The sequence below is a fragment of the Cervus canadensis genome, chromosome 5 (genome assembly GCF_019320065.1).
Source record: "Cervus canadensis isolate Bull #8, Minnesota chromosome 5, ASM1932006v1, whole genome shotgun sequence".
Classification (NCBI taxonomy): Eukaryota; Metazoa; Chordata; class Mammalia; order Artiodactyla; family Cervidae; genus Cervus; species Cervus canadensis.
Window position 1 is genome coordinate 98,601,102 of NC_057390.1, and position 25,727 is coordinate 98,626,828.

General features: G+C 60.7%; 1 protein-coding gene across 3 annotated transcripts; it reads right to left on the reverse strand.

Annotated features, from left to right (window-relative positions):
- Nucleotides 1-1,343: 1,343 nt before the first annotated feature.
- QSOX2 (quiescin sulfhydryl oxidase 2) lies at nucleotides 1,344-25,727 on the reverse strand. Of its 3 annotated transcripts, none has more exons than XM_043470007.1 (12): nucleotides 25,370-25,727; nucleotides 16,768-16,868; nucleotides 15,334-15,382; nucleotides 14,692-14,797; nucleotides 14,466-14,556; nucleotides 13,573-13,718; nucleotides 12,206-12,340; nucleotides 11,844-11,973; nucleotides 9,574-9,696; nucleotides 8,474-8,624; nucleotides 5,289-5,477; nucleotides 1,344-3,611 (listed from the first exon to the last, which is right to left on the reverse strand). In XM_043470007.1, exons 1-12 carry the CDS (start codon nucleotides 25,710-25,712, stop codon nucleotides 3,067-3,069), a joined length of 2,109 nt encoding a protein of 702 aa, XP_043325942.1. In that variant the 5' UTR covers nucleotides 25,713-25,727; the 3' UTR covers nucleotides 1,344-3,066. The 3 variants fall into 3 exon arrangements, with proteins under 3 accessions (XP_043325942.1, XP_043325945.1, XP_043325943.1); XM_043470010.1 differs by lacking the exon at nucleotides 25,370-25,727 and adding an exon at nucleotides 20,909-21,148; XM_043470008.1 differs by lacking the exon at nucleotides 25,370-25,727 and adding an exon at nucleotides 20,118-20,611.

Sequence of the window (25,727 nt, forward strand, 5' to 3'; positions counted from 1 at the left end):
CTCCTCTGCGACCCCCGGGATGGCTGGGCCCTCCCCGCGTCCCGGTGCGCGGAGCGTGGTGAGACGCGCGAGCCTCTGGGCCGGGCGCTGTCCGCGGTGCTGAAGGAGGCGCGGCCGCCCACCTCCCCCGACCGCGCCTGCCGCCCTCAGCTCCTCCTGCCCGCCCTCCCCCCACGACCCGCCGCCCGCCGCCCGCCGCCCCACCTCCCCAGGTCCCCGGGCCCGCCGCCCGCCCCACCCCCGCCTGTCCCTGGGAGGCAGCCTTGGGCAGCTCCGCCCTGCGCTCCAGTCCCGCCTTGAGGCCGGGGATTCGCCCCAAGCGGGTGCTCCGCCTTGCAGTTCCTGCTCTTTCCCGCTTGCGGACTCCGGGAAGCGTCGTCCAGGCCGCCGGCCCTCAGGCCCCCATCGGCCTCCACTTCAGGCTGCTGCTGAGGCTCTGGCCCCAGGCACTGCCTTGTTCAACTGCTGCTTTGGGCCTGAGGAACTTTCTGCACTATTGACCTCCCCAGCATGCAATGCCCCTAGGTCTCAGGCGGCAGCCACCTCCCACTCCCCCGGGGCAGCCTGAGGAAGGGCGCCCCCAACAGAAACTACTCAGAAGGACCCAAGGGCAGAGAGCGCCGAGACCCCCCAGGGACAGGGGTTACCAGATGGTGCGCTTACATTGGCACCAGCACCACACAGACCCGGGCTGGGGGCAGGGGGCCCGCCGGTCACTCAGTGCCCTGTCTGACTGGCGCACCAGAGGGCTGCCCATACCCTCCAGGCGCTGTCCGCGGTGCTGAAGGAGGCGCGGCCGCCCACCTCCCCCGACTCAGCCTGTTGCCCCATCTGGAAAGGTGAGTTCACAGAAACTCTAGCCAGGACTCCCCCAAGCTACACTGACCACTGGAGACCTCTCCACCACAATACAAGGTGTGAGGAGGCGGTGGAAAGAATCAAAATAGTTTAGCACCGGGGGCAGTAAGCAGGTGCAGGGCAAAGCTGAGGGCAGGGGGCAACCACGCTGCTGGGCACTCTGGTCTGGGGGTCCTCAAGTTTCCTGGAGCTGGTGCCTACAGTACCTGTGAGCAGGATTCCCAGGCATCTCAGTCACCATCCCCTCCCTCATCCCCTTCGCGGGAGGGGGGCTGCGGTCCCACGCTCCCTCCGTCCAGCTCGGCCCTGAGAAGACCAACTATCGGGGACTTCCCATCTTTCACCTTCTGCCTGTCCCCGGGCTGTCTTCCAAAGAGTCTCTCGATTCAATACTGGACATTGTGGAATTTCAAAGGTCCAGTCCATACACCCCTGCCAGACACCCCATCACTGGTAGAGCTAGTTTTACTTCAAAACAATTACAATTTTTTCAAATATCAGATTTCTTTATTTTTTAAAATGTGCACCTTATAGTTTACTTAAATACAAAATGTTTATTTTTCTTGCAGGTAAGAAATTTCACTGACATTTCCATGTCAATTAGCTTCTTTTTAATCAAAATCCTTCCATTAAAAATAAATATACATTTAAATTACCGAACTATCGTATTTATTAGTCTCAATACTTACAACTTTAGAAAACGGAACTTAACCCTTGCCTTAAGGGAGCGTCCAGCTCTGAGCAGCGCCGGACACAGTGCCGCGGCCACCCTGACCTGCCGCCCCCAGCCTGCAATGTTATCAGGAGCCCTGAAGGCCGACGCTGCCCCTCACAGGCTTCTGTCAAGTACACAAGACCATCCACTCACAGCACCGTCTCAGTTCCTGCTGTTGAAAAAACGTTCTTTAGGGGAGAAAACGACATTTGGCGCAAACCAAAGGCAGTTTAATTTATGGTTCTGAGTATACCCCTTGGGCTGTGTGTAAATTGGCCCAGTTTTCAAGTTGAAAACAAACAACAGGTGTCTTCAGTAACCCAGGCACACAGCTCAGCCATGAAGACAAGCCCATGGCTTTTAAAACACAAAGGCTTCCCGGGGTGAAAGTCTCAAACAGAAGAAGGCTCTCGGCAGAGAAGTGGCACATTCCCCGCCCAGAGGCCGCCAGGTCACACCTCCCACTGGAGGGGACCACGAAGCTAAAGGCAGCTCGAGGAGTCGGCCACCCCCTTCCCCAAACCGTCAGGCGGTCAGGGTGCTCACTGAACACAGTAACGAGCGCAGAACACGCATGGTGGGGACACCGTGACAACCATCAAAGTCACACACACACACTCACACTCAAAGGAAGTGTTCCCTGCCATAGCTGTTTCTGTTTACATTTTCAGAGGCAAATTTACTTCTGAACTTTTTGGGTTTTACAAATAATGTGTTAAAACCATTCAATATTTGACAATTAAACCATCAAAGCCTGGGGACCTATGGTGAAACAGCTCCAGGAAAATGAAGCTTGGCCGAGACCACAGTCTGCCCTGCTGGGGGCCACCATCTCCCTCCCACTGAGCGCGGGGCTCTCGCAGGGACTTGTACGTGCTGGGGGATGAGCGCACGGGAGGAGGGTGCCTTCGGAGACCCCGCAGAGCACCCCCTGCCACTGTGGGGCTCAGTGCTCTGGGTCCGCGCGGTAGACAGGCTAGGATCCCCTTACAGCCTCGTGTCACCAGACTGACGAACAAAGACAGCGCCCCCGAAGGGCCCACCTCCCCTCCCGACACTCGGGGGCTTCACTCTCCTGGTCCTGAGCTGCCTCGGCGCCCCAGAGACCACCAGCAGCTGAGAGGCACAAACGCAGGCAATCGCCGAGAACTGCCGGCTTCATGGAGCCGTGGAAGGGGGCGGCGGGCGGCAGGCCCCAGCAGCGGGGGAAGGGTGTGGGTTTTTCTCTCCGACTTCCAGAGCGAGGCCCTGCAGTCAGGGAACTTGAGGTGAAAGTGGGTGGAAAGTCCTGTTCCTGGGGTTTGGCCACCCACTTCCGTTTTCAGACCCGGAAGAGTGAAAACACAGTCTTTTTGCTCTAGGGTCTGTAGGGGACACGTCTGGGCCACGCAGGCGGGGAGCAGAAGGCCCCCTCGAGGGGCCGCCAGGGCCGGAGTGTGGACGGTGTCCCTGATCTGAAGAGCAAAGCGGCGGCTCCACGGTCTCGCCGCGTCCTACACAGACGGGTGGTGGTGCTTGACTTTCCAGCGCTTGGAGCGCACGCGGAAGAAGAAGTACATGACCATGAGGAAGAGTGATGAGGCCACATACAGCAGCACGCAGAGGCTCATGTCCAGGCTGGAGAAGCCCATCCCCAGGAAGGCCGCGGCCGCCTCGGCGCCCCGGGGGCCCTCGCCCCCCGCCCGGCTCCCGAGCGGCAGGTCCAGGCCTGGCTGCGACCTCTCGGACAGGCGAGGCCGGGGGGGCAGCAGGCTGGGCGGACGCAGGCTCTCAGCACCGTGGTCTGCGGGGGGCTGCTCTGGGGGAGCCCGGCTGCCCTCCTGCTTCTCGCCCGGGGCCGGGGCGCCTTCGCCGGGGCCCCCCAGGTCTGCGGAGTGCGTGTCCACGAGGTTGTCCCTGCTGTAGTGCTGCTTCAGGAAGAGCAGCACCTGGCCTTCGTTCCAGGTCCCCAGGCCCTTGATCTCCTCGTGGCAGGCTGGGCAGAGGTCTGGGCTGGGCCATGGCACCTTTGGGAACTTGGGGTCCTCACTCGGATGGCCTGGAGGAGGAGGGCCGTGGTTAAGAGACCTTCCGGCCGCCTGTTCCCACCCCAGCAGCCTTCCCCGTCTCCCCCGCCGCCCACCACCCTGTCCGTCCAGGCCCACCCTCCCTGCCCTGCACGGCCAGCCGCCCGCTTCCCTGAAGCACCCGTAGCACAGAAAGTGTCCTCACGTGGCCACCGCCACTCCCCTGGCCAGACGCTGCCCAAACACCCAGAAGGGGCCGGGCGAGTCCGCGGCTCAGCACCCCTGACCTTGGCCCATGCCCAAGGTGCGGTCCTCCCTTCCCTAAGGTGCTCCATCGGCACAAAGACCTCTGAGGGGACCCTCTCCTACACCTTCCCTCCGGCTCACTCGCTCCCTCGTTCGGCTCACGCGAGGGCAGAGCACGGCCTGGGCCGTCAGCCGTCGTGCGGGGGCGAGGCGTGGAGGCAGAGCTGAGCCGCCCCGCAGCACAGCAGCACGTCACTGGCAACGCAGTGAGGCCCTGGGCCCTGGGGCTCCCACAGGCCCGGGGGACAGCAAGTGTGGCCCCGTGGGCTCCCCGGGCTCCCTGACCTGACCGGGCACGCCTTGCCATCCACAAGTGCTTCTAGAAGCACACGTCAAGGAGCCACTTCGTTAGTGGGGTGCTCGCCTCTGGACAGGCTGCGCTGGGCAGGAGCCACAGGGCCACGTGGCCCTCACGGCCCGGGAGCTCCCCTTGGGGGTCTGGACACACACACCCCGAGACAGAGAGGAGCTGCTAGAGCGTGTCCCACACAACCACACAGACCTCAACCCAGAGGCGGGACGGAGGGGCTGGGGACACGCGGAGTCACAGAAGTGATCCCATCTCAGGCCCGCTTCACGCATCGCACACGGTGCCTGCTCAGGGCAGCCTGGCTGGGGTCTCGCCGGCTGCTCCAGAGCTGAGCGCTGCCACGAAGGGGTCACCACGAGGCCCCTGTGAGGGCGGAGGGGCAGCGGCCGGGGCAGGAGGGCCCTGACGCCCTGGACGTGGAGCCGTCGGAACTAGAGCAGCGGCGGACGGGCTTCCACCTGCAGCCGCAGGCGAGGCATGACTCCCATGTGACCAGACCCGCAGCCCTCAGCCCCACGTCCAGAAAAACCAATTTTCTTTAGTGCTTTAGTTGTAATATGTTTTTACAATACAGTGGATTAAATAAAAACCAACAGTTTAGTGGCGTTTTCTATTCATCTCTATTAAGACTTATTTCTCGGCGGATTATGTTTAAGCCTAATTTTAATCTGCCACTGATTTAGGAGCAGTTTGAGTTACTTAACTCTGAGAAAATATGTGTGCCCCAGTTTTTCTTCAAACAAAACCATTCTGAAGGGTTTGGCCTAAGATCTGAGGACAGATTTTAATGACACTAAAATTCCTTATAGAAAATGCATTGTATCCCAAGTCACCCAGTGCTGGGTTCACTCGGGGGCGTGGAGGGCTCCCCGGGGAAGGGCACGTCCTCCTCCACGCGGCTGGGAGCCCTGCAATGTGGGAGCGTCTGGGGCCTGCCAGCCACCGGCCAAGGTCACTAGGAAACCGACACCTGATGGGACGGACGACCCAGCCGCGGGTGGGCAGCGCCGCGGCGCGGGCTGAGGCTCAGGCACGCCCCTGCCGCCCACACAGGCCCCGCGGAGGCACGGGCCACCCAGTGGCTTCTGCTCACCTGCCAAGCGGCTGTTGACCAGGTTATGCTTCTTCCAAAGCCAGAGAATCGCTTGGTCCGGGGTTTTCACAGAATCTATTGATTCTTTAGCCATCTCCTCAAAATGCTCGCCACATTCCTTACACCCGAAGAAGACGTGGACGTACCTCCTGATGGTCTGCAGCACAGCCTGCGGGTCGTCTTCGAGGCCTGCGGGGGGACCAAGGTGCCCGACGGTGTCCACCAGACCGCGGAGCCGCTGGGGGAGCTGGGGACGAGCGAGTGCCTGACTCGGGCCACGGGCCAGCCCCCGGGAGAAACCGGCTCCTTCCCAGGTGCCCACGGCCCCCAGAAACTGGCTGCGTAGTCCCCCGACACTGCGCCAAACGTGTGCACCCCATGGGCAGGAGGTCTGTGTCCGGCTGCTGGACCTGCTCCAGGGCCCGTGCTGGTACCCGGGGAACGAGCCAGAGGCCCGGAGCGGCCAAGTCCACCAGGACCCCCACCCCCGAGACCGGCCCAGAAGCCAGCTCTACGTCCCGTCCCCATCGCTCCTGCCCTACAAGCAACCCCAAAGGCTGGGGCTCATTCGAAGTCTCGTTTGTTTTGCTTTGAAATCCTTGCTAGGTGTGAGACCCAGTGTGGATATGGCCTCAGGAAGTGCCTCCGGGCGTGACGCCAGCCTAGTCTCTGTGGCCGGTCTTTCCTGGGTCAGTGGCCGGGCTCCAGGCAGTGGTCTGTCTAGGCCTGCCCTCTCTCAAACAGGCTGAGACCCTCGGTGTGAGGAAACCCTCTTATCTACCAGCCACACAGATGCTGTTCACCCCTGCGTGTCAGCCCAACGGGACACGGTGCCTGTGCAAAGCCCCTGGGGTGGGGGGCACCCCGTCTGAAGGAAGCAGCCCCCCCAAAAGCAGGGCGCCGCACGTACTGTGCTGAACGGAGAAGCCCTGAGGGGCCCCCGGGGGCGGCCGCAGGGTGGGACCAGATCCTGTCCAGACAACTAATGCAGGGGATTGAGTGTGCACACAAGAGACCCGTGAGATTAAAACAGATTAGATGTCAGCATTACAAGAAAGGCAGCAAAATAACGGGGGAAAAAAAGACGTGGTTATGGAGACTGAATCCGTTTTAACAGCAGGCCCTCAAGAGCCCTCTCTCCCCACGGCTGGCAGAGGCCGGGGAGCCAGCCTGATGGGAGAGGCCCCAGGGGCATTGGCCTGGTGGGCCCCACGTGGGTCCCTCAGAGAAGGCCCCAAGCAGCACGCGGCCACCGCCTGGCGCCCCATGTTCCCGCAGGCAGCGGGGGCCACCGCACAGGCTGAGGACTCGCCGTGGCCAGGCCGTGCTCCGAGCCACAGGCCCTGGGCCGACATCTGCCGCGCCTGGCGGGTAATCCTGCCCCCCTCGTCCCCGCCAAACCTCTGCACACTCGGGCCGCCCTAATCTTTAAAGTGGACAAGAACCATAAACCCTACCTGGGGCGGATTAGAGGCGCGGCAGGCTTTTAGTCGATGGGGTTTAAGCGTGCAGTAAGGAGAGGAAAACCTTCCAAGACATAATCCGGGTCTCAGTCTGACCCAATTCTTTCAGCGTGAGACAGACTCCTCGGATATTGCTTCCATTTACGCCGACCAAAGGGACGGACGCCCAAGACCTCTCGGACTGTGCGCCTATCCCCTGGCAGCCCTCAGGCCGTGGGCATCGGCCCTGCGGTGCTTTTACAGACTGTCCTAGTTGCTGACCTCCCTCTTCGGTCACCACCTCCATGTTCTCTAAGGAACGTCCCCCGTCAGCACGAGGTCCAGGCAGTGGAGGCTCCAGGGCCCCGGCCGGCGCCCGCCCGCAACGCTAAGCCTCTGAGCTCACCTGCTGTTTGGAGCCCCAGGTTTCTCCTGAACGTACCCGACACATTCTTCTGCGTGATTCTCCAGAGAAGCTGTGGTTTAAAGCACCTCCCCACCACCAGCCCTGGGGAGTAGACATCCAACGCCCCCTGGAAGTGGGGAGGGGCAGGGATGCCTTAAGAGGCCACGGGCCCCTTGCTGAGTCCCTGACAGGTGGGCTGTGGCAGGGGGAGACGTGTCTGAGTGACACCCAGGCCTCGAAGCCCCTCCTGGGCCCCCGGGAGAGCGGCACGGCCTGGGGCCCCGGCTTCCGAGTCTAGAGCACTCAGCTCCCACCTGCCCAGCGAGCCCACCGGTGAGCCCGTCCCAGGAGTCGAGCCCCAGAACCTGGAGCAAACACCTGGTGGCGGTTTCAAGCCATAGCATTTGGGGTCTGTTTGTTACACAACAAAAGGTAACTCTAAAATAATTTTACAATTTTACTGGAAAAAATACTGAACCGTGTGGGTCCAAAGACTCCACTCTGACTCAGTACAGATGTCAGTGAACCTGACGATTAAAGGACGAAACTGCAAGATAAGCAGATACCCCCAGGGCTGCCAGGGCCCGGCGTCACGGGGGCACACACACCATACGGTCCAGGGAGGATCCAGAGATCCAGCACAGTTTTAGTCATCTGAAGGGTACAGCGTGGCCCCACTTCCTGACGCCCCATCTGTGGCACCCCTGCCCCTCAGGGGCCTGGGAGCTTCCTTTTAACGAACCACCATGGCAGAGGTGACGGACAGGCCAACAAGGGCTCTGGGACAGCCGCTGCCCGTGGGCAGGCCGCGTGGTGAGGGACAGCCGCCACCCACGCGGGGCGCGGGCGTGGGGAGGGCATCTCATCCCCCGCGAGCCCTGGCTGGTACTCTGCCCTCAGGCTCTGGGGGACCTGAGGCTGAAGACCCTGGGCGGGGCACACCTGAGTGCCTGACCAGAGATGCTACGGCATATGGAGTGTGCACTGCTCCAGGCAACTTGTTATAGACAAGACACCACATACCTCCCCAAACGGGTCTCACATTCCTTAAAGCAAAAAAGAAAAATAAAGAGGTGCCGACATCAAGAGGCATTCCTGGCCAGCGCCCTCCCAGCCCTGAGATGTACGGCCCGTGGGTCAGCCAGGCCCCAGCCTCCAGGGCAGAAGGTTGGGCCGCATGTGGGTGTCTCCCACGCCGAGGCAGGGGCTGAGCAGGGTTCCTGAAAAGACGCACGCTTCCACCCTCCTCAGCACAGACCCGGGCACCCCGAGGGCCCATTACCCTCTGCAGGCAGCACGGCGCCCTTGCAGGTGGCCCGGGGCGGGGGGCTACTCACCTGTGCCATCCAAGGCCTTCGGGTGGGTTCCGGCTCCAACAGTCAGAGTGTGGAACAGTTTCCAGAGAGAACACGAGTAGCCCCTCAGCTCCGGTCGGCTTCCTTGACATCCAACCCACTTTACGTGATTCGTGAGAAATATCCCAGAAATCTGGGCGGAGAGGGGTATGGAGAGAAGGAGAGAAGAAGACATACTGAATTGTTAAAATTAACAAAAGCTGGTGACCGTCCTGTCTTAACTGCGTGGTGGTTACACAGGGAGCGTCTGTCTGAGACCTTTACCAACTACGAGTGCGGTTAATCCAGGAACAAACGGGAGAAAAAAAGTCTCTATTTTACTAATGGAGTTCTCAGAACATGGAGCCGTGGCCCATTCTTTCGTCTTTGGGAGAAGACAAGCGTCCACCTGAGCCGCGATGAACCAGCACCAGGAAGCATGCAGGACGCCCACCATTGTTTCAGGTTAGAACTAGTTGTAATGAGATTTATGAAAGACTGATAATAATAAAGGAATTCAATTGTCAGACAATTCTCAGCCAGAACAAACAAGATCTTCACTTAACGAGCAGCGAGCTGATGGGCCTGAGCCTATAACAGGCCAGGAGTGTGGGCTGCAAGCGGCCCCTCAGGCCCTGCAGGCGACCCGCAGGCCTGGCCCCGGGGCCATGGTCCTGCTCTCATCCACCTTCCGGTCACTCGGCCTGGGGCCCATGAGGAGAGGCCAGGCCAGACACGGGCACCTGTCAGGCAGCCAGACCCAGACCCCAGGAGCCCACACCCTGGGCCTGTGGCTGCAGAGGCCAGGCCCGAGACCCAGCCAGCAGCTGGGCCTGCTTGACAACTCAGCCAGGGTGTCCGTGCTGGGCACGTTGTCTTTATTTACTTTTTCAGGTGTGAAATCTAGATGAGTTTACTAAAAATTAAAAAAGAAACTCTAGTGCTATCTCCCTGCGGAAACCCCCATCGTTTCAGTCAGCTGACCCAGATCCCGGCCTAGGGAGCAACGGGAGGTCGTCGTGGACACCGGGGACAGCAGACCAGTGACGGGGGGCGGCGAGGGGCCCCCGGGCAGACCTCCCTCTGCGAAGGGGCCGCCTCACCCGCATCTTGTTGTTGACCAGGTCAAGCACAGCATCGTAGGGGATCCTGTCCAGCGGAAGGCTAGCCAGCCACTCCTGCAGCATCTCCAGCAGCTTCCTGACTGGCGGTCGTCCGGGGAACAGCTGGGCAGGAAGGACCACACTCAGGGACGGTTCAGGGAGCACCCCCTACGGCAGGCATGGCCTCCCAGGGCCCGGGACCAGGCCTGCCCCGACCCGATCCACCGGCTGGAGGGGGAAGTGACTGTGATCCATCCCGCTGTCCTGGAGACCCGGGCGGGGGTCTCTCCAGAACACAGACGAGGTGGCCTGGGTGGCTGCACCTTCCCCTTCCTCCAGCCCCACCGCTGCCCTCACGCCCGACGACAGGCCCACAGCCACCTCATTCATCACGCTGCCAAGGGCTCCGGGGGCCTCTCCGAAATCACTGCTGACTCGCTCAGTCCACGTGCCTCAGCATAACTTACACCCATCTGCTGCTCTCCTCACTCCCGCCACCACCACCCGCCCCTCCGACCCCCACCAGCTCTGCCCGCGGGACTGGAGAGGTGTGCACACTCGAGGCTTCTGTGCAAACAAGTGCCACCCGCTGCTCCGCTGCACATGGACACGCAGGCCATGCTGGCGGCACCTCGGCGCCCGGGAAGCCTCGAGCGAGGAGCCTGCGGCTATCCTGTGAGGAGCTTCGCTGAGATGCTGCCAATTACACGTCAAGTAAGGGCTGGCGCCGCCCTAACCACAGCGCTGGGACCAAAAGACCGAGCAGAAACGGCACGTTTTCAACTCCGCAAAGTCTGGGTTTTTCCTCCATCAGTTACAGAGCATCAGTATCAACTGATCAGCATTTCAAGTTTAAGTAAACTTCAGAAAAGTTAAGAATAAGCTATGCTGATCCTACAGGCCGTGCGTGCCCTCCAGCCTGACACCAGAAAAGACAAGGACAAAGAACTCGTGTGCAGAGCGAGACCCCTGTCTTGACGTGCTAACAGCTGGGCAGCCAAGGGAGCACGTTCCCAAAGGAACGAGAGCAGCGCAAGAGCTCTGACCTCCGAGGTCGTCGTGGGGGGAGAGCCGTCTCAGCAGGTTCCATTTATTCATTTGCAACACACCACGCAGCTTTCTATTCCCTTAAACATAAGTTCTAGCTCTTTAATTTTTTAAACGATCTTACTAAGTCAACTCTGGCCAGCCGAAGTATTGATTATGAGTTACTGTGTCAGCGGGGCTTCCCAGGTGGCGTGACTGGTAAAGAATCCACCTGCCAATGCAGGAGACGTTAGAGACAAGCGTTTGGTCCCTGGGTTGGGAAGACCCCCTGGAGGAGGAAATGGCAACCCACTCCAGTATCTTGCCTGGAGAATCCCATGGACAGAGGAGCCTGGCAGGCCACGGTTCACGGGGTCACACAGCTGGACATGACCGAGCGCATGTGTCAGGGCTGAACACTTGGCAAGAGGAGTCATTTCACAGTAAAAGCCTCCTTATCTCTCAGGTAACAGTCACCAGTGACTCAGATCTCGTCAGGTCACGTCAGAGGCTACAGAGGGTGACCTCTGGAAGCAGATTCCTCTTGAGGCAGTGCAGGATCAAAGGTGACCAACAGGAGGGGGCAGCCCAAGGGCCTGGGCTCTCTCTGAGGTTGGAGAGCAGAGGGCCACAGCAAGGCTGTCGGGCCAGCGGAACAGGGTGCAGACCCACCCCAGGGGGCAGGGACGCCTGACTGCCTGAACCTCTGCCCACAGACCGCGGGCCCGGACTCAGCTCGGGAGCTCAGAGTTCTCAGCAGGAAATGGATGCTGCCCGACAGCCCCTCACCTCTAGACCTCAGCAAACACAAAGCCACCCCCTGCCCCACCTACTACTAACGGCATGCATGCCAACCTGGCCCACCCCCAGGGCCCCCCAACGCACCGGCCACAGGTGTCTCCTATGAGCCCGCCACCCTCCGTCTCCACCGACCCCAGACACACAGGCCTCCCGCCCACTCCCTGTTCCCCATGTGCTCCCCTCTCATCCTGCTGTCTGCCGCCCACTCACCACCAGCCTGGCTTGTGCCCTTTTAGACCACACCGAGCCCTTTAGGCCACACCGAGACACGCTCCCGCACAATCCCCTCCTCTCCGCTCCACACGCCCCCCCCAGCGCTCACCTCCAGCACCCTACACAGGGACCCCGGCTGGGCAGGGATTTTCGCCCCTGCCACGTACGTCCCCAGGCACGCCTGGCTCCCCGCGGCTGGGGGCCCCGGCCCAGCTCGGACGCCCACGCACCTTGGCCAGGACAGTGACGAAGTCCTTGAGGGTCTTCAGCTCGGCGCCGGCCAGGGACCTGTGTGCGGCGAGCTCCACCCTCAGCAGGTGGTGCAGCCCCGACTCCAGGTCGGCCGTGTACAGCTTGGACCTGGGGGCGAGCGCTGCCAGGTCAGGGAACCCACCGTCTACAGAAACCCCCTCTGTTCCTGAGCCCGACCCCAGAGGGATGCCCCTAGGACGCCCCACCAGTAGACAATGGGGAGACTCCCCAAGAGGCCGGCAGGTGGGCGGTGGGCTTCTCAACGAGCCGCCCAGAGGAGCCCTGTGCCAAGACCCCCACCCACAGCAGCTCCTGCAGCTTCCTGGGGAAGAACACTTGCCTGTCAAAGTCCCTCCAGACCACAGCCTCCGAGCTCTCCTCTCTGCTGGGTCTCCCAGGCAGGGAACTGGGTTTCTTCCTCACTCCCGGCAGTGACCTCAGGTAAGAGGAGAAAAACGACCGGAGCGGCTTCCCACTGTGAGAGGGGGGCAGGCGCGGGCTTAGGCGGCTCCTGGGCCTGGCCCGTGGGAGGTGTCTCAGGGCGGGAGGGTCAGAGCAGCGCCCCCCTCCCCACCAAAGGCAATGTGGTCCGCCCAGACCAGTCATTCTCTGAGCATTTACTGCAGGTGTTTGAGGCAGGGGGCAGGCAGAATGGTGACAAAGCCTGGGCCTCGGGGAGCTGGCCCCCACCTGAGAACATAAGACAAATCCAGGAACAGTACCGACCTACAGGTGTAAAAAGTACTAGGATTCATTTGTTTGGTGGGGAGGTTAAGATGGCCCCGATAGCTGGTGTGAGTACCTGCCAGGGTCAGTTTTGTCCAAACTTGTGGTTCCGACCTCAGACTCTCTGCCCGCAGGCTGCCAGCCCCACTTGGGGCGTCCGGGGTCTGGCAGCGAGGGGCTCCCGAGCACTGCGGCGCAGCCCCTCCGCGGTGGGCGGGGGCAGGACTGGGGTCACTGGAGGGCTCTACCATCCCGAGGTGGCTCAGGGGTCACCCGAAGGGTGCAGAGCCTATTTCCATTCCCAAAGAGAAGGTGCAGCAGCTATCGCTAGAAACACCGCCTTTTCATGCTGAGGTTACAGAGACACTTTCGATGTAAAACGAGCATTTTTCCCTGAATCGAGATGGCAGTGTACTCAGAGCTGTACTCAGGGGAGGTCTGCTGAGATGGGTGCCCAGCTCTGCAAGCCTGGGAGCTAAAGCACGACCCCAGAGACCTTGCTTGCCCTGAATTCCACTGCTTTTCCAGAAAATACCAGACAGGCAAGGAACCATGCGTGCCTGAGGCTCCTGGAGATGGCACCCTCGGTGCCCCAGGAAACTTCTCGGGGTGCGGGGGGAGGCCCACCCACATGTGGCGACTCACCAACAGCTCCGTGGATGCAGGCAGGGCTGACCCTGGCCACTGGCTGTGGCGGGGGCCCCGCAGGCAACTCAGGTTCCAAGAGGCACCCCATCCCACCCGTGAGGCCCTCCCAGCCTAGACTCAACTCACTTCCTTTCCAGCCAAGCTTGTCTCACGGTGCACGGGCCCCACTGCAGAGGCCAGCAGCATCCTGCTGCTTCTGTGGGTCTCACAAGGCGAGCACCACGTGTGGGGCCAGAGCCGGTCCCCCTGCTTTTTATTCTGGAGACCAGGTGGCGAGTCCCCCCAGACCCGTGAGTGCCCACGCAGTGCAGGAGGGCGGCAGACGCTACTTACACGGTGACTGACCCGTGCGACCCGTTCGGGTAGATCAGGTAGCACGAGGGGAGGGATGGCACGCCGAGCTTCTGCAGGAAGGTGGTGTCGGAGCCCAGCGCCCGCTTCACCTCGACGTTCTCGTACGGAATCAGGTCCAAGATCACCTGGGCGGCGAGACGGCAGGTCACCTTCTCGGTGGACGGCGGGGTCCGCAGGAAGCGCCACACTGACGAGCGTGCCTTCTTACAGAAACTAAAAACAGCCTCTCAGCCCATCTCCTCCCTAAGGCCGGCCGCCACTGACACCCATGCCGTGCTGCGCTTTCAGGCCCCCGGGGCTGCAGAGGCAGGAACACCAGCAGCTGTGCGGACCCTCAGAGCAGTCGGAGCTGTGCTCCCCACACCCCCTCCAAAGCCCACCCCGTCAGAGGGGGCCGGTCACCCCCAGGCGAGTGGGGGCCACGCCCCAGCCTCCCCTCCACCAACAGGGCTTGCTTTGGGAGGCTGACAGCACCCCCTTCCTGATCGGCCAGCTGAAGGGCACTGGATTTGGCAAAAAGCTGGGGAGTCCAGAATACAGCAGAGAGAAAGTCTGGACCATAACAGCTATGAGACAGAGAACACCCTCAGGGACAACGCGTATCCTGGGGACCACGTCTGCCGTGAGCCCACCTGGCCCCCCAGGGGAGGCGGCACGCGGGAGCTGCTTCTGTTTCCCCTGGGAGGCAGCCCCCCACCCCATCCCAACCATCTTCTCTGTAAACCAGTCTTCTCTAGTGAGTGTGCTCAATAATGCACACGACAACTCCGAGAATTAATGAGCGCAGAACACACGCTCCAAGAGGTGAGGCGGAAGTCGTCCTGTCACGGAGTCTGACCGCAGCGCCGACACGGGCGGGGCGCAGACAGTACCTCACGTCCCACATAGGAGCTGTCGTCTTCCAACAGCACAGCCACATACCGGTCGCCTCGCCTCTCGATGAGCGAAAGGACGTCACTGGGCCTTTTAAGAAGAACAGAGCCTTTTAGTGCCTTCAAGGCCACCGCACACCAGTGCCCACATCACTTAATGCGAGTCTCTACTTTACAAAATTAAATTCAACTTGAAACGTGCCACCTTTTCCACAGAAGCACGCACCTAATGGGGTCCAAGGACGGGCAGGCGGGGGGCCGATTTCCGTCCGTGTGGTTCTGCAGGAAGTTGATCATGGTCCGCCTCACTGTCTGCAGTTCTCGGTCGGGCCCTGCAGGGAGGCACCCCCGTCACGGGCGAGTCGGCCGAGCCGAGCACCCGCCCTACCCCAGGACCCCCAGGGCGCGAGGCACACACAGGGGAGTCACGCACAGACCACCTCAGGGTGACCAGCGTGGGAACTGGTGAGCCCCAGAGCCCCCCGGTGTGGAGACAGGCCCCAGGCACGTGTCCACCCACAGCAAGCGCAGAGGCAGGCCGGACGACCTCACCTGCGGGCCCCGGGGCGGGGACGGGGGTCATTCACAAAAACTTACCGGGGAGCCCAGGGGATGCATGCACCTTTCCAAACTTTTGTTTTCTAAAAAAGTTTACTTAAAAAAAATTTAGCCGCCATATTTGCCAAAAGCAAACATTCTTGCTGAAACTGTGGCTGTTGAACCCTTCTGGGGAAGCAAGGACCAACAGCGTCAAGGCGAACCTGCCGAAGCAGGGGAGGGCAGGCCCGCCCAGGCCCGCCCAGGCCCTGGTCTCGCTGTGACGGACGCAGGTGTCTAGGGGAGTAAGAGACGACGTGTGTGTCCTTACCTTTAAAATTTTCTCCAGTTGTAAAGTCCTTTGTAAACGCTTTAAAATACTAAGGAGAAGAAAACCAACAACAAGAAGTAAGAAACAGCCTTGCCCAGCGTCTGTGTAAACATCTGATCTTCAAGCCACAAAATGGCCATCACGTCTGAGAGCTTTGGTCTAACTGCTCCAGGAACTTTACTCTGATGATGAAACCACCACTCTACGGGCCTCTGTGCAAGGCAGTGTTTCCTCCAGACTCACGAGGGCTGCTGAGTACCAACCGGACCCGGGTGCACAAGGGTGCTGCCCCGACGGGGCTGGGACCCCGAAGCCGGCACTGCCCCCCACAGGCTCTCGATGCGCCAGTGCACAGACTCCTGGGAGGAAGGCAGGCTCTGCGGCAGGTTTTCCAGCAGAGGTGAAGCATTTCACGTGAACGTTAAAAACCTTCTTCATTAAGAGACTCAGTGAAGACAATGGAGAAGGTGACGGCTGGGGTGACGACACTCCCCCCTCACAATTGGACAAAGGGGCGTGATGACACACGGGGCTTGTACACCAGCCCGGAGAACACAGGTGGAACAGCGGGAGACGGGCGAAGGACTGAACAGAGGTCAGCCCCGGCCCCCATCAGCACCGCACTCCAGGGCTGGGCCCCCGCGGTCACCGAGCTGCCGGGACGCGGGGCCCCAGCCACACCCAGCGTGTGGGGGTCCCAGCAGCGTCCCGTTAGGTGAGAGGGGGCCCCCGCACAAGCAGCACAGCGCCCCGTGGGTAAAGCTGAGACACAAGAGGCAAACCCAACAGGAAGGCGCTGAGGGGACCCAAGCCTGGACCTGCGCTCCAGGGCCCGGCCAGGGACGGACACACGAGGTCACCAGGTCAGCACGGTGGGGAGAAGCAGCTGGCGCCGTGCTCACGGAGCGCGGGTTCAGGGCTGAGAGGGAGGGGCCCCGAGCGTCCCAGAGGCCACCTCCGCAGGCGCGGCTCCTCTCCTCAGATGCGCGCCAAGGAGGCGAGTGAGCGCACACACAGGCACGTGCACGCACACGCACGCAGGCACAGGCGCGCACACACGCACAGCTGGGTGCCCTGCTCAGGCTCCACTCGCCCCCTAGCGGGAGAGATGGGGACAGACTTGTCTGCCAGGCGGCCACAGCGACCAGCAGAGCCGGCACCCAGAACCCCCACCCCCCAGGCAGGGCACCTGCGGGCCCCGCCTCACTCAGGCACACTCTCAGGGCAGCGCCCGGCCGCTCCCACGCCTGCAGGCCTCTCTTCCCTCCCCTTGCTGGGCGTGAGCAGTCCCAGTGTGACCCTGCAATCCAACCAACGGGGTGCAACGAGAGGTGACCCCCTGCACACAGAAGCCCCTGAGCTGGAAGATGCCCGCCCCAAGCCCCCAGGCTGTGAGCGTCAACTCGGAGCAGCTGGTGCTGAGGGGCGGCTCACCCGGAAGGTGGGGTAGAAGTGGATGTCGTAGGCGCGGCACACCTCCTGGTTCTTCTCCTCCGCACAGTCCAGGGCAGCGACGCGGATGGCGGCTGCCCAGTCTGCAAAGCAGGAGCAAGGCTGTCAGCAGGGCCCCGTCCTGGCAAGGACTGGGGAGCCACGCCCTGGAGACCCCAAGGCGCAGCTCACACAGGCGAGGGCAAGGATGGGGCTCATGCCTTCAGTCGCCAGCTTCAGAGGCAGGGTCTCCCCAACATCCCCAGGTGAGGGTCTCTCTTTGGAAGACCTGCTCCCTGCTCCATGACAGTAAGAGTCCCAAACCTTCCCTGGCTCCTCGGCTGGCTCGGGGACAGCCTGCAGGGGAAGCAGGAGGGCTGGCAGCGTGGCACACCCAGGGCAGCAGAGAAGAGCCGGGCAGGACCGGCCCGACGGGATGGGCCAGGACGAGCCCTGCTCACCGCCCCCTGCACTCACGTGACATCTGAAGGGGAACCTACGGCTGTCCGTCCCTGAGTTGTGGTGAGTTCTGACAGACACCACCAGTCTAAACCAGTCACCTGGCTGTAAGTCATGGCAAATGACTTTTCTCTGAGTGCTGATAAAGCCAAAGACTTCAGAGATTATAGTAAGGACAGGCCTGGAAGGAGAGAGAACAGCCTCACTAAGTACTACGCAGACACGAAGGCTTGTATACATCAGCAACTCGGTAACCGCTTTTGTTCCACCTAATGTTACACTTATCCTTAAAAATACATGCCTTCCTCCTCTGCAGTTGTAAAAAGTATTTACTGATATTAACATAAAGCAAAAGATCAAGTGAAAAAAAAAACAACACAAAACACACGGCTCCATCTTTCGCAAAATCAATGACAGAACAGTGCTCCACATAAGTGGCCGTAGTGAAGCCAGCTCATCCTGAAGGCATTTGATAGGATGGAAAAAATCACAGAGCCCTCCTGGATCACAGGTCACGTCTTTCTGGAATCTCAAAGGAACTAAGGAAGAACAGTTAACACTCTTGTCCCATCAGTGAGGCCGGAGCGCAGACGGGCAGGACGCACGGCCGGGGGTCACTGTGCCTGCTGGCGCCGCACCCCACCCAGTGGCCGACCGCGAGCGGGGAGCCCCATGCTCTCTGCTCGGCAGCCTGTCCATCCCACTAGACCGCCTCACTTCTGCAACCTCCTCCCGGCTCACAGACACAGGGATTCAAGGCTTACTGAGAATTTCCATGACAAGCTTTTGCTCCATCTTAAAAAAAAAAGTGCTCCAGGATCAGAGAGAGAGAAGAAGGAACACGGCTCCAGGCGCTGACACTACACACACGTGGAGCCGGCTGACAGACACAGGAAGACACTCAGAGCCGCTCACGAGGGCGCTGTATTCACGCGGGACTCGGCCCTACGCTTTTTCAAGTTTTTCTTAATAAGCATGCGCTACTTATAAAATGTAGAAAAATGTGGACCCTCAGGGTACTTGTGGGGACCGTGTGTTCCACGTCTGTGTACCATGGGACCCGTGTCCTGTTCTCAGCTTGTACCTCCCCAGACTCCGGGGGCAGAAGGCCACGGACAGCACCCAGCGGGGCTGCCAGGCATGCTGGCTGCAGGGAGACGGGCCCCAGGCCTGGGCGTGGCCCTCCTGACTCCAGAGGGGGCACTGGCTTCACACGGGCCTGGTTCGATAGCCCCGTGACCACAAAGGAGCACCGCAGGCTCCAGGGCTCGCCCTGCCATCCCAGGCTCAGCCTGCAGGCCTGCACGGGGGTGATCAGGACCTCCCAACTGCCCCCGGGGCCCAGCCCCCACCCCAGCCCCCCGGCCAGAAATTCCCCATGGTCAGCGGGTGACACCGTCCCCACCACGACGCGCCCTGCTCTCAGCGCCGGACAGACCCCTCGCGTGGACACTCCACTGGCCTGTGCTCAGCTGCCTTCCTCTTCAAGGTCACACATCAGCCCCACAGGAAGGCCACCGCAGCTAGGCGCCCCTCCTGAAACGCAACGGACCCCCATGCCTAGCCCTCCTCCCGGAGCGAGGAGGAGAGGGACAGCCCGGCTCTGGAAACCACCCTGTCCTGGCCACAGATGCCCTGGCCAGAGCAGCAGAGACGGGGTGACATTTGGTACCAGCTTTGCTTCTCCAGCCTTCCAAGCTCCTTCAAGTATCCCAGGCACCCAGTAGGTGGGCCCTGCCCTTCAAAATAGGGTACACCTGCCAGTGACTTCCAAAAGAAAGACCTTGGTTTTCCCCAGGTTTTTAACCACCTGCTTATTCCCAGGGTAACAGTGAAAAGTTGAGGTGTTACCTGAAATAGCAGCAGTGCCCCAGCATCAGTCTGACTGCGCTGAAATGCTCGGTGTTTAAGAAAAACTTACGCTGGACTAATCTTTCCTGGGACATCTCTAGTAAATGAAACACTTCATAAATTTACAAGTGTGAAGGCTCCCTGCACTGAGTCCTTCCTAAGTCAGCATCAGGGTGTAATTTTCAAAAAGCCAAGAGCATGACTCATCACCACAGAAGGGGAGTCACACATGCCTTCGACCTGCTTACTGACGGACCCGGCTGGGGTGAGAGAGGACCGAGCCCATGGCCAGCAGGACCAGACCCCCAGGACAGAGCTGGCCGATGTCGGAGGGCAAGAAGCCCTCAGGTTCCCTTTCCCGCTGGACAGAGTGATTTGCGTCGCTCCCCAGTGAGGTCTGTGAGTTCACTGCAGCCTGGGTCTGAGCCCTTGACTAAGGGTCATGAAGCGTGAGTCAAACACAGGCACGGCCCTGGGGACTCAGGCTCGGGGAGCCTGGGGAGCAGGCCCGTGTGATACTGAGAGGACACAGGTCCCACCGTGGCTCAAGTCTCAAATGTGTCCTAACAGGAGGACGCAGCAAAAAGCAAGCCCCCCTGGGCAGTGCCCTGCAAACCAGCGCGACTGTGAGGCTCGGGGTCAGCCTGACCCCGGCCATCAACCCCAGGGTGCAAGCCAGCTGGAGGGCCGTCCCTCCTGCTCACAAGATGACACCAGCTTCTGAACGGCCAGGGCCGCCACACCCCTCAGAGCCCGTCCACCCCCCCCCAGCAACCCCCCTGGCCAGCGAGTCTCTGGGCCTCAGCCCTGCAGGGAGCAGCCGGGGACTCTCCATGGAGAGACCAGGCCGAGGGGCCTCTGCTGAAAGCCGCTCCTCCGGCAGCTCTCGTGGCCGTCGGGGCTGGGCCCTCTGGACGCGGCACCTGCTGGCCCTGTGTGGCGGGCCCCTCGCGCAGCGGCCCTGCCTGGTGCCAACCCCAGCATCCCGCTCACCCTCCGAGGACCTGGCCCCCCGTGTCCACCTGTTCACGCTGCTGGCGCACCTGCGCCTTGTCCGTCCTCCCCTCTGAAGGACGGGGTCCACGCGGACAGGGAGCGCACGCAGAGCATGTTCCGAGACGCACGCGGGTTGCCGCACGCCGGCGGGGACAGGACGGCCCCTGCAGGGCTGAGGACTCTGGGGTCTGCACGTGCGCCCCATCGAGGCGGCGGCCCACGGGAGGGCCTGGGGCCTGGCCTGCCGACGCCTCACGTGGCCCTTGTCCGCCTTTGAAAGAGGCTGCCTGTGCGGGGCGGGAAGGAGGCAGATGAGGAAGATTCCGTGACGCAGGCACCAACAGCCACCGCAGGCATCCCGGCAGATGGGCGGCTTTCACGGCACAAAAGGGAGCCAGTCTGTTTTATCAAGGAGAACGCAAACCGTTTCAAAGGGCGAGCTTCAGGGTCTGCGCTCATTCAGCTGGTACCCTCCCCTCCTCCTGCCTCTCCCACCTGTCGGGACTTCACACACAAAGGAGAGAAACGCTCTCAACTGAATGCAAATCGCCCGCTTTCAGGACTAGGCGTCAGCCACCCCCAGCTGCCAGCCGGGGGCACAGGGCCTCCACAGGGAGCCGCGTGAGCCCCGCGGCTCCTCACTTCCGCTCACAAGCCTGCCTATTTTTAGGATCACAGACTAAAAAAAAATACCAGAAATAACTAAGCATGTCTACACAGCGGACTACAATTTATCTCAAGTTTCCTTGTCAAGTAACTATATTATTTATCTTCACAGGATTAAACTTCCCACCATTACTTGGCAAGTTCTAATAGAACGTCTACAAGTCACACTTATGGTAAAGCATCCATCACTTGAAGAAAACGGTTACAGTTCAGATTAATTAACCCCTTGGGTCTCAGAGAATCCCGCCCCTCACTTCCTTGCCGCCTCTCGGTCCTCTCGCCCTCAGGAGGGCGGGCGGTCAGGGTGACGCGGCCGCTTGGCTCCCACGCCGGCGCCGCTGGAGGGCGCTCTGGCCCCCGCGAGGCCCCTCCGGGCCGAGCAAAGGGCTGCAGGCAAGCTCCAAGTTCAGGACGCACAGGCCTGGGCAGAGAGGAAGCCACGTGCTAAGGAGCGCGCCTTCTCCACCAGCCCCCAGAGCAGCCTGGAGTCGCGCTCTGGCTCAGCCTCCAGGGAGCAGAGGGCCGCGACTGGGTCTCAGGGCCGTTTCATCCCTGCGCTTGCACGCGGGTGTGCTTAAGCTAGCACTGTCTGTGGTCCCGCAGGCGTCGCGGCACACTCACTGTGAACAGCACCCGCGGGAAGGCTGGCCGGCTCTGCAGGCTGGGGCGGGGGCGCGCAGCACAGGCCGCGGGCGGGAACCGCTCTGAGATCAGGGTCCCCCGGCCGCCCGTGAAGCCAGCGACGTTCGCCACCAGGGCTCCTCCGCTCAGGGTCCCGAGGGGCACGCGGCGGCGGTGTCCCTCTGGGTCCGGCTGCAGTGAAGCCTGGGTCTCACAGACCAGTGTCAGTGCGGGGCACCCCGTGTGGGGGACGTGCCCCGCCCACCTGCCTCTCCAGGGTTCAGGTGGGGTCCTGCTCCATCAGCACCCCGCCCCCCCCCTCCCCCGCTTCTCCCAGCGGACAGGGAGCAGCCGTGGGGACCGTCAGCCCCGGAAACGCCAGGCGCGCCCCGTGGGGCTCCCGGCACCCGCGGCCGCCACTCGACGGCGTGGCCGCGCTGCAGTGCTGCCTGCCGGTCCTGCTTTCCTGAGTCTCTCACCAAGGATTCTGGGCGTGGGCTTCCCTGGTGGCTCAGGGGTAAACAATGTGCCTGCCTGGAGACATGGGTTTGACCCCTGATCCAGGAAGATCTCACAGGCCGTGGAGCAACTCAGCCTGGGCGCAACTACCGAGCCTGTGCTCAAGAGCCAGTGCCCCGCAAGGAAAGAAGCCGCTGCAGCAGAAGCCTGAGCACTGCAGCCAGGGAAATGCCCGCACGGCAACAAGGATGCAGTGCAGCCGAAATGAACAAACAAGCAAACTTACAGTTAAAAAAGAATGATCTTGTTTAAAAAAACAACATTCTAGGGTCAATGACAGAACACCTTCCCCTGTCCCTCCCCGAGACGGAGCAGAAGAGACACGGGCTGGAACTGACGCCCAGGACCTGGCGGCCCGACAGGGGCACTTCCTGCCGAGAAAGTCTCCGTGGCGGGCAGCGGCCCACCCCCACCAGGTGTCTCAGCTCTCACCTCAAAAGGAGGTGGCGCAGAGACTGAGCTAACATCACAGCTCCAGGCAAGAGGGTTTTCAGAGCACAGTAGGGTTTTGTTTAGTGAAGGAGGTAGAAGTGACAGGCCTAAGCCAGATCTACATAAACAGTGGAAGGACATTTGGCTGCACCCACAGTACCTCTTTTGTTTGTTAAGCCACCTTCATAGAAGGAAAAACAATTATTTTCAAAATCTTATAAATGTCAGCAAAGAGTTTAAGTTCAATCCAAATCTTTTAGGAAAACAAAGGTGCCCTGACGCTGTGTACAGAGAGGCCCTGCCAAGGGGAGGAGCCCCGCCCCTGCAGACCCCCATCCACTCTGAGCAAGTGGAGGAGGCCACTCAGGAGGTGCTGCGGGGGGGCGGCAGGCGCTCCTCCAGCTCAGTGACCAGCCCCAACCTCAAGTCAGGGAGCAGGGGCTGTACTGTAACCAGCCACCTTCTATAAGGCACGCTGCTGTCGAGGCTGGGGGTGGAGGGCAGACTAGCCCTGCAGGCTGGACACGGTGTTTGAAGAGGGGTGGGAAGAGGCATCTGACGGGCCCAGGCCAAGGTCTGCGTGTCCCGGGGGGCTCACTGAACCCCCCCATTCACAAGAGACTGACTGGGCCTGAAGCAGTGAGAGTGGGAGCAATGACGGCGCTCAGACTGGAACTTGTGGGTGCTGGGCACCCCCGCCCCTGCGGGACGGCCCCTGGCAGAAGCAAGGCGCTGGGCGGAGGGGCTGCACCAGCCTCCTCAGCAAGGGTGCGGGCAGTTCTTCTCAACGCGCTCCTCAGGGACTTCACAGAGATGATGCATGGGAAGGACCCTGGGTCAGTCAGGTGGGAGCTCAGGATCCGAGTGGCAGGTTCCTCTAGCGGAGCGTTCTCGTGTGCAGACAGCCACGGGGGGGGGGGGGGGGTGTCCCTGCACCCCCGCGAGCCTCAGGCCCTCTCCTGCAAGTGCCTGGCGCGGTCAGTGGCCCCAAGTCAGGGATCCTCCACCTCTGGGGCTTACGCTGACAGGAGGCCAGGCCTCACGCCCAGAGCTTCTGCTCCGCCTGCTTCTGCCTCCAGTCAGAGCTGGTGCTCAGGGAGCCCCCGGCAGTCCGGCTCTCAGGACCCCCTTCCTCCCCCCGTCCTTGGAGCCACAGCTGTTTTTCACTCTCAGCCACATCTCCTTCTGTCTCAGGCCTGCTCTTCCTGCCTTCACTTGCAGAATGCCCAACTCGGCGTGCGTGCTAAGTTGTTTCAGTCGTGTCTGACTCTGCGACCCTAGGGACCATAGACCTCCAGGTTCCTCTGTCCATGGGATTCTCCAGGCAAGACTACTGGAGTGGGTGGCCATGCCCTCCTCCAGGGGATCTTCCCCACCCAGGGACTGAACCCACGTCTCTTACACCTCCTGCACTGGCAGGCAGGTTCTTCACCATGAGTGCCACCTGGGAAGCCCCCAACTCTCTTAAGATAATCTTCTTTAGCCAATAGGCTAATCACACCACTAGGAATGGATTTTACTACTAGACTGGACAAAAAGTGCATTTGGGAACATACAGAGAAACCGGAATGAGCTTTTTTGGCAACCAATAGTTTCAGTCTCAAAAATAACTTGCCTTCTGAGTTCAGGGACAACTTCCAAGGCTCCTTACATGCTGGTTCAACCATGATATGGTTTGCAATACTCAAATCCAATTTACAACTTTTGTATTTCATACACTAAGCTGAAAAAAATCAAAATATGCACAAAACAGGTGATGACGTCTTGCCAAAACAATGAGCATTGAAATTCATGTATCTGTGTTTCTGCCTCCCAATAACAAAAGAAAACTTAAAAGTCCTTTTATTATTAAAACTACTTGTTTGATGACAAAGCAAAGGCTTATAGGACACCTATTATGGAGCAGATCATCCATTTCATGAAGTCTCTGGCTTCAGTTCTGACCAGAGGCGAAAGTTCAAGAAAACACTAGATCAAAGAAAAGACACTTTAGAATCAAGAAGTCCCAATACCTTGAGGCAAGAGAAGCACTAAAGATAATCACACAATCACGTACAAAAGCCCAATTAAGAAAAAAAAAAGCCCGATTTGGACTTTTTTTTCAAGTTTCATGAGGAATCTGTCTAGATTTGAGAAAATCCCAACAGGGCTGGCTGTTAAACTGCAGTTCAGGAAGAGAGCCCAGCGATTTGTTACTCTCTTGCCCTCGGAAATATATAATTAGAGGCCAGCTCAGCCTCAGCAAAGTCCTGGCAAACCCTGCTCTTGTCGGGGACGGGCCCCCACTTCAGAGCAACTCGCTTTCTCTTCTGAAGCTCAGCCAGCTTGTAGGAAGGCTGCTGCAACACCCTTAAACGGCTACAACTGTGCAATTTAGAGAACGCCAAGAACTGAGTGGCTGATTAGCAATTCACATCATGATGAGAAAGTGCCAAGCGTCAATAAAGTGTGGGAACGTGACCACAAGTTTGGTGGGTGAAAGATTGGTCCAAGGCTGCGTGTCCATGCACAAGGAACCAACCAATGAAATGCGGGAAGGTCTTTTGCTGCTTCCACAGATAAGTCTCCAGCACAGCTGGACCTCTCTGAGTAGCCACCATATATGCTCAGCTCTCTAAACCAAAGGAGAATGAAGAACGACCTACAGGGAAAGCAGCCCGGGAAAGGAACGGGGAGCCTCAAAGAACCGGGATTCCAGGCAGCGGGGTGGAGTTACTGAGGACGAGATGAACGTCAGGACACAGCTAGGATAAAGACCTGGGCGGAGGTGGTTACTGAAGCTCTCAGAGACTCAACAAGAGGGTCTGGAGGGCTGGGACAAATGGGGAAGGCCCCCGCTGAGTGAGGGCGGCGGCGGCAGAGGGGTTCCTGTCATCCTAACTTGACAGCCGACTTCCCAGATCTCCATGGGGTGGGGGAGTCATACGAGGGATGAACCCGGGGTGCAGGCCAGCGGGCGCCGAAGCGGAGTGCCGGGGAGAGGGACCTGAGGAGAGAATCCGGGGGTGGCAGGCGTCAGGCCAGCGGCCGGGGTCTGGCCCCCGCGCCAGGCGCGCCTCACCTCTCACGTCCGCTGCCAGGGCCCGCCAGGTGGGCGCGTAGCCGATGCAGTGGCCGCACCACGAGGAGTAGAACTGCACGAGCCACGCGGCCGAGCTGTTGGCGGTGGCCTTGCGCACGCTGCCGCTGTCCAGCACCCACACGGCGTCCTCGCCAGCGCGATACAGTCGCGCCGCGCCGCCCGCGCCCGGCCCCGCCGCCGCCGCCGCCGCCAGCAGCACGAGCACCGGGGGCAGCCGCGCGGGCCGCGCCGGGGGCGGGCGCCGGGTTCGGGCCGCCGCCGCCGTCGCCGCCGGGGCTCCCGGGCTGGGCGCTGCAGACGCCACCGTCCCGGCCGCCGCCATGTTGGGAGTGCCGCG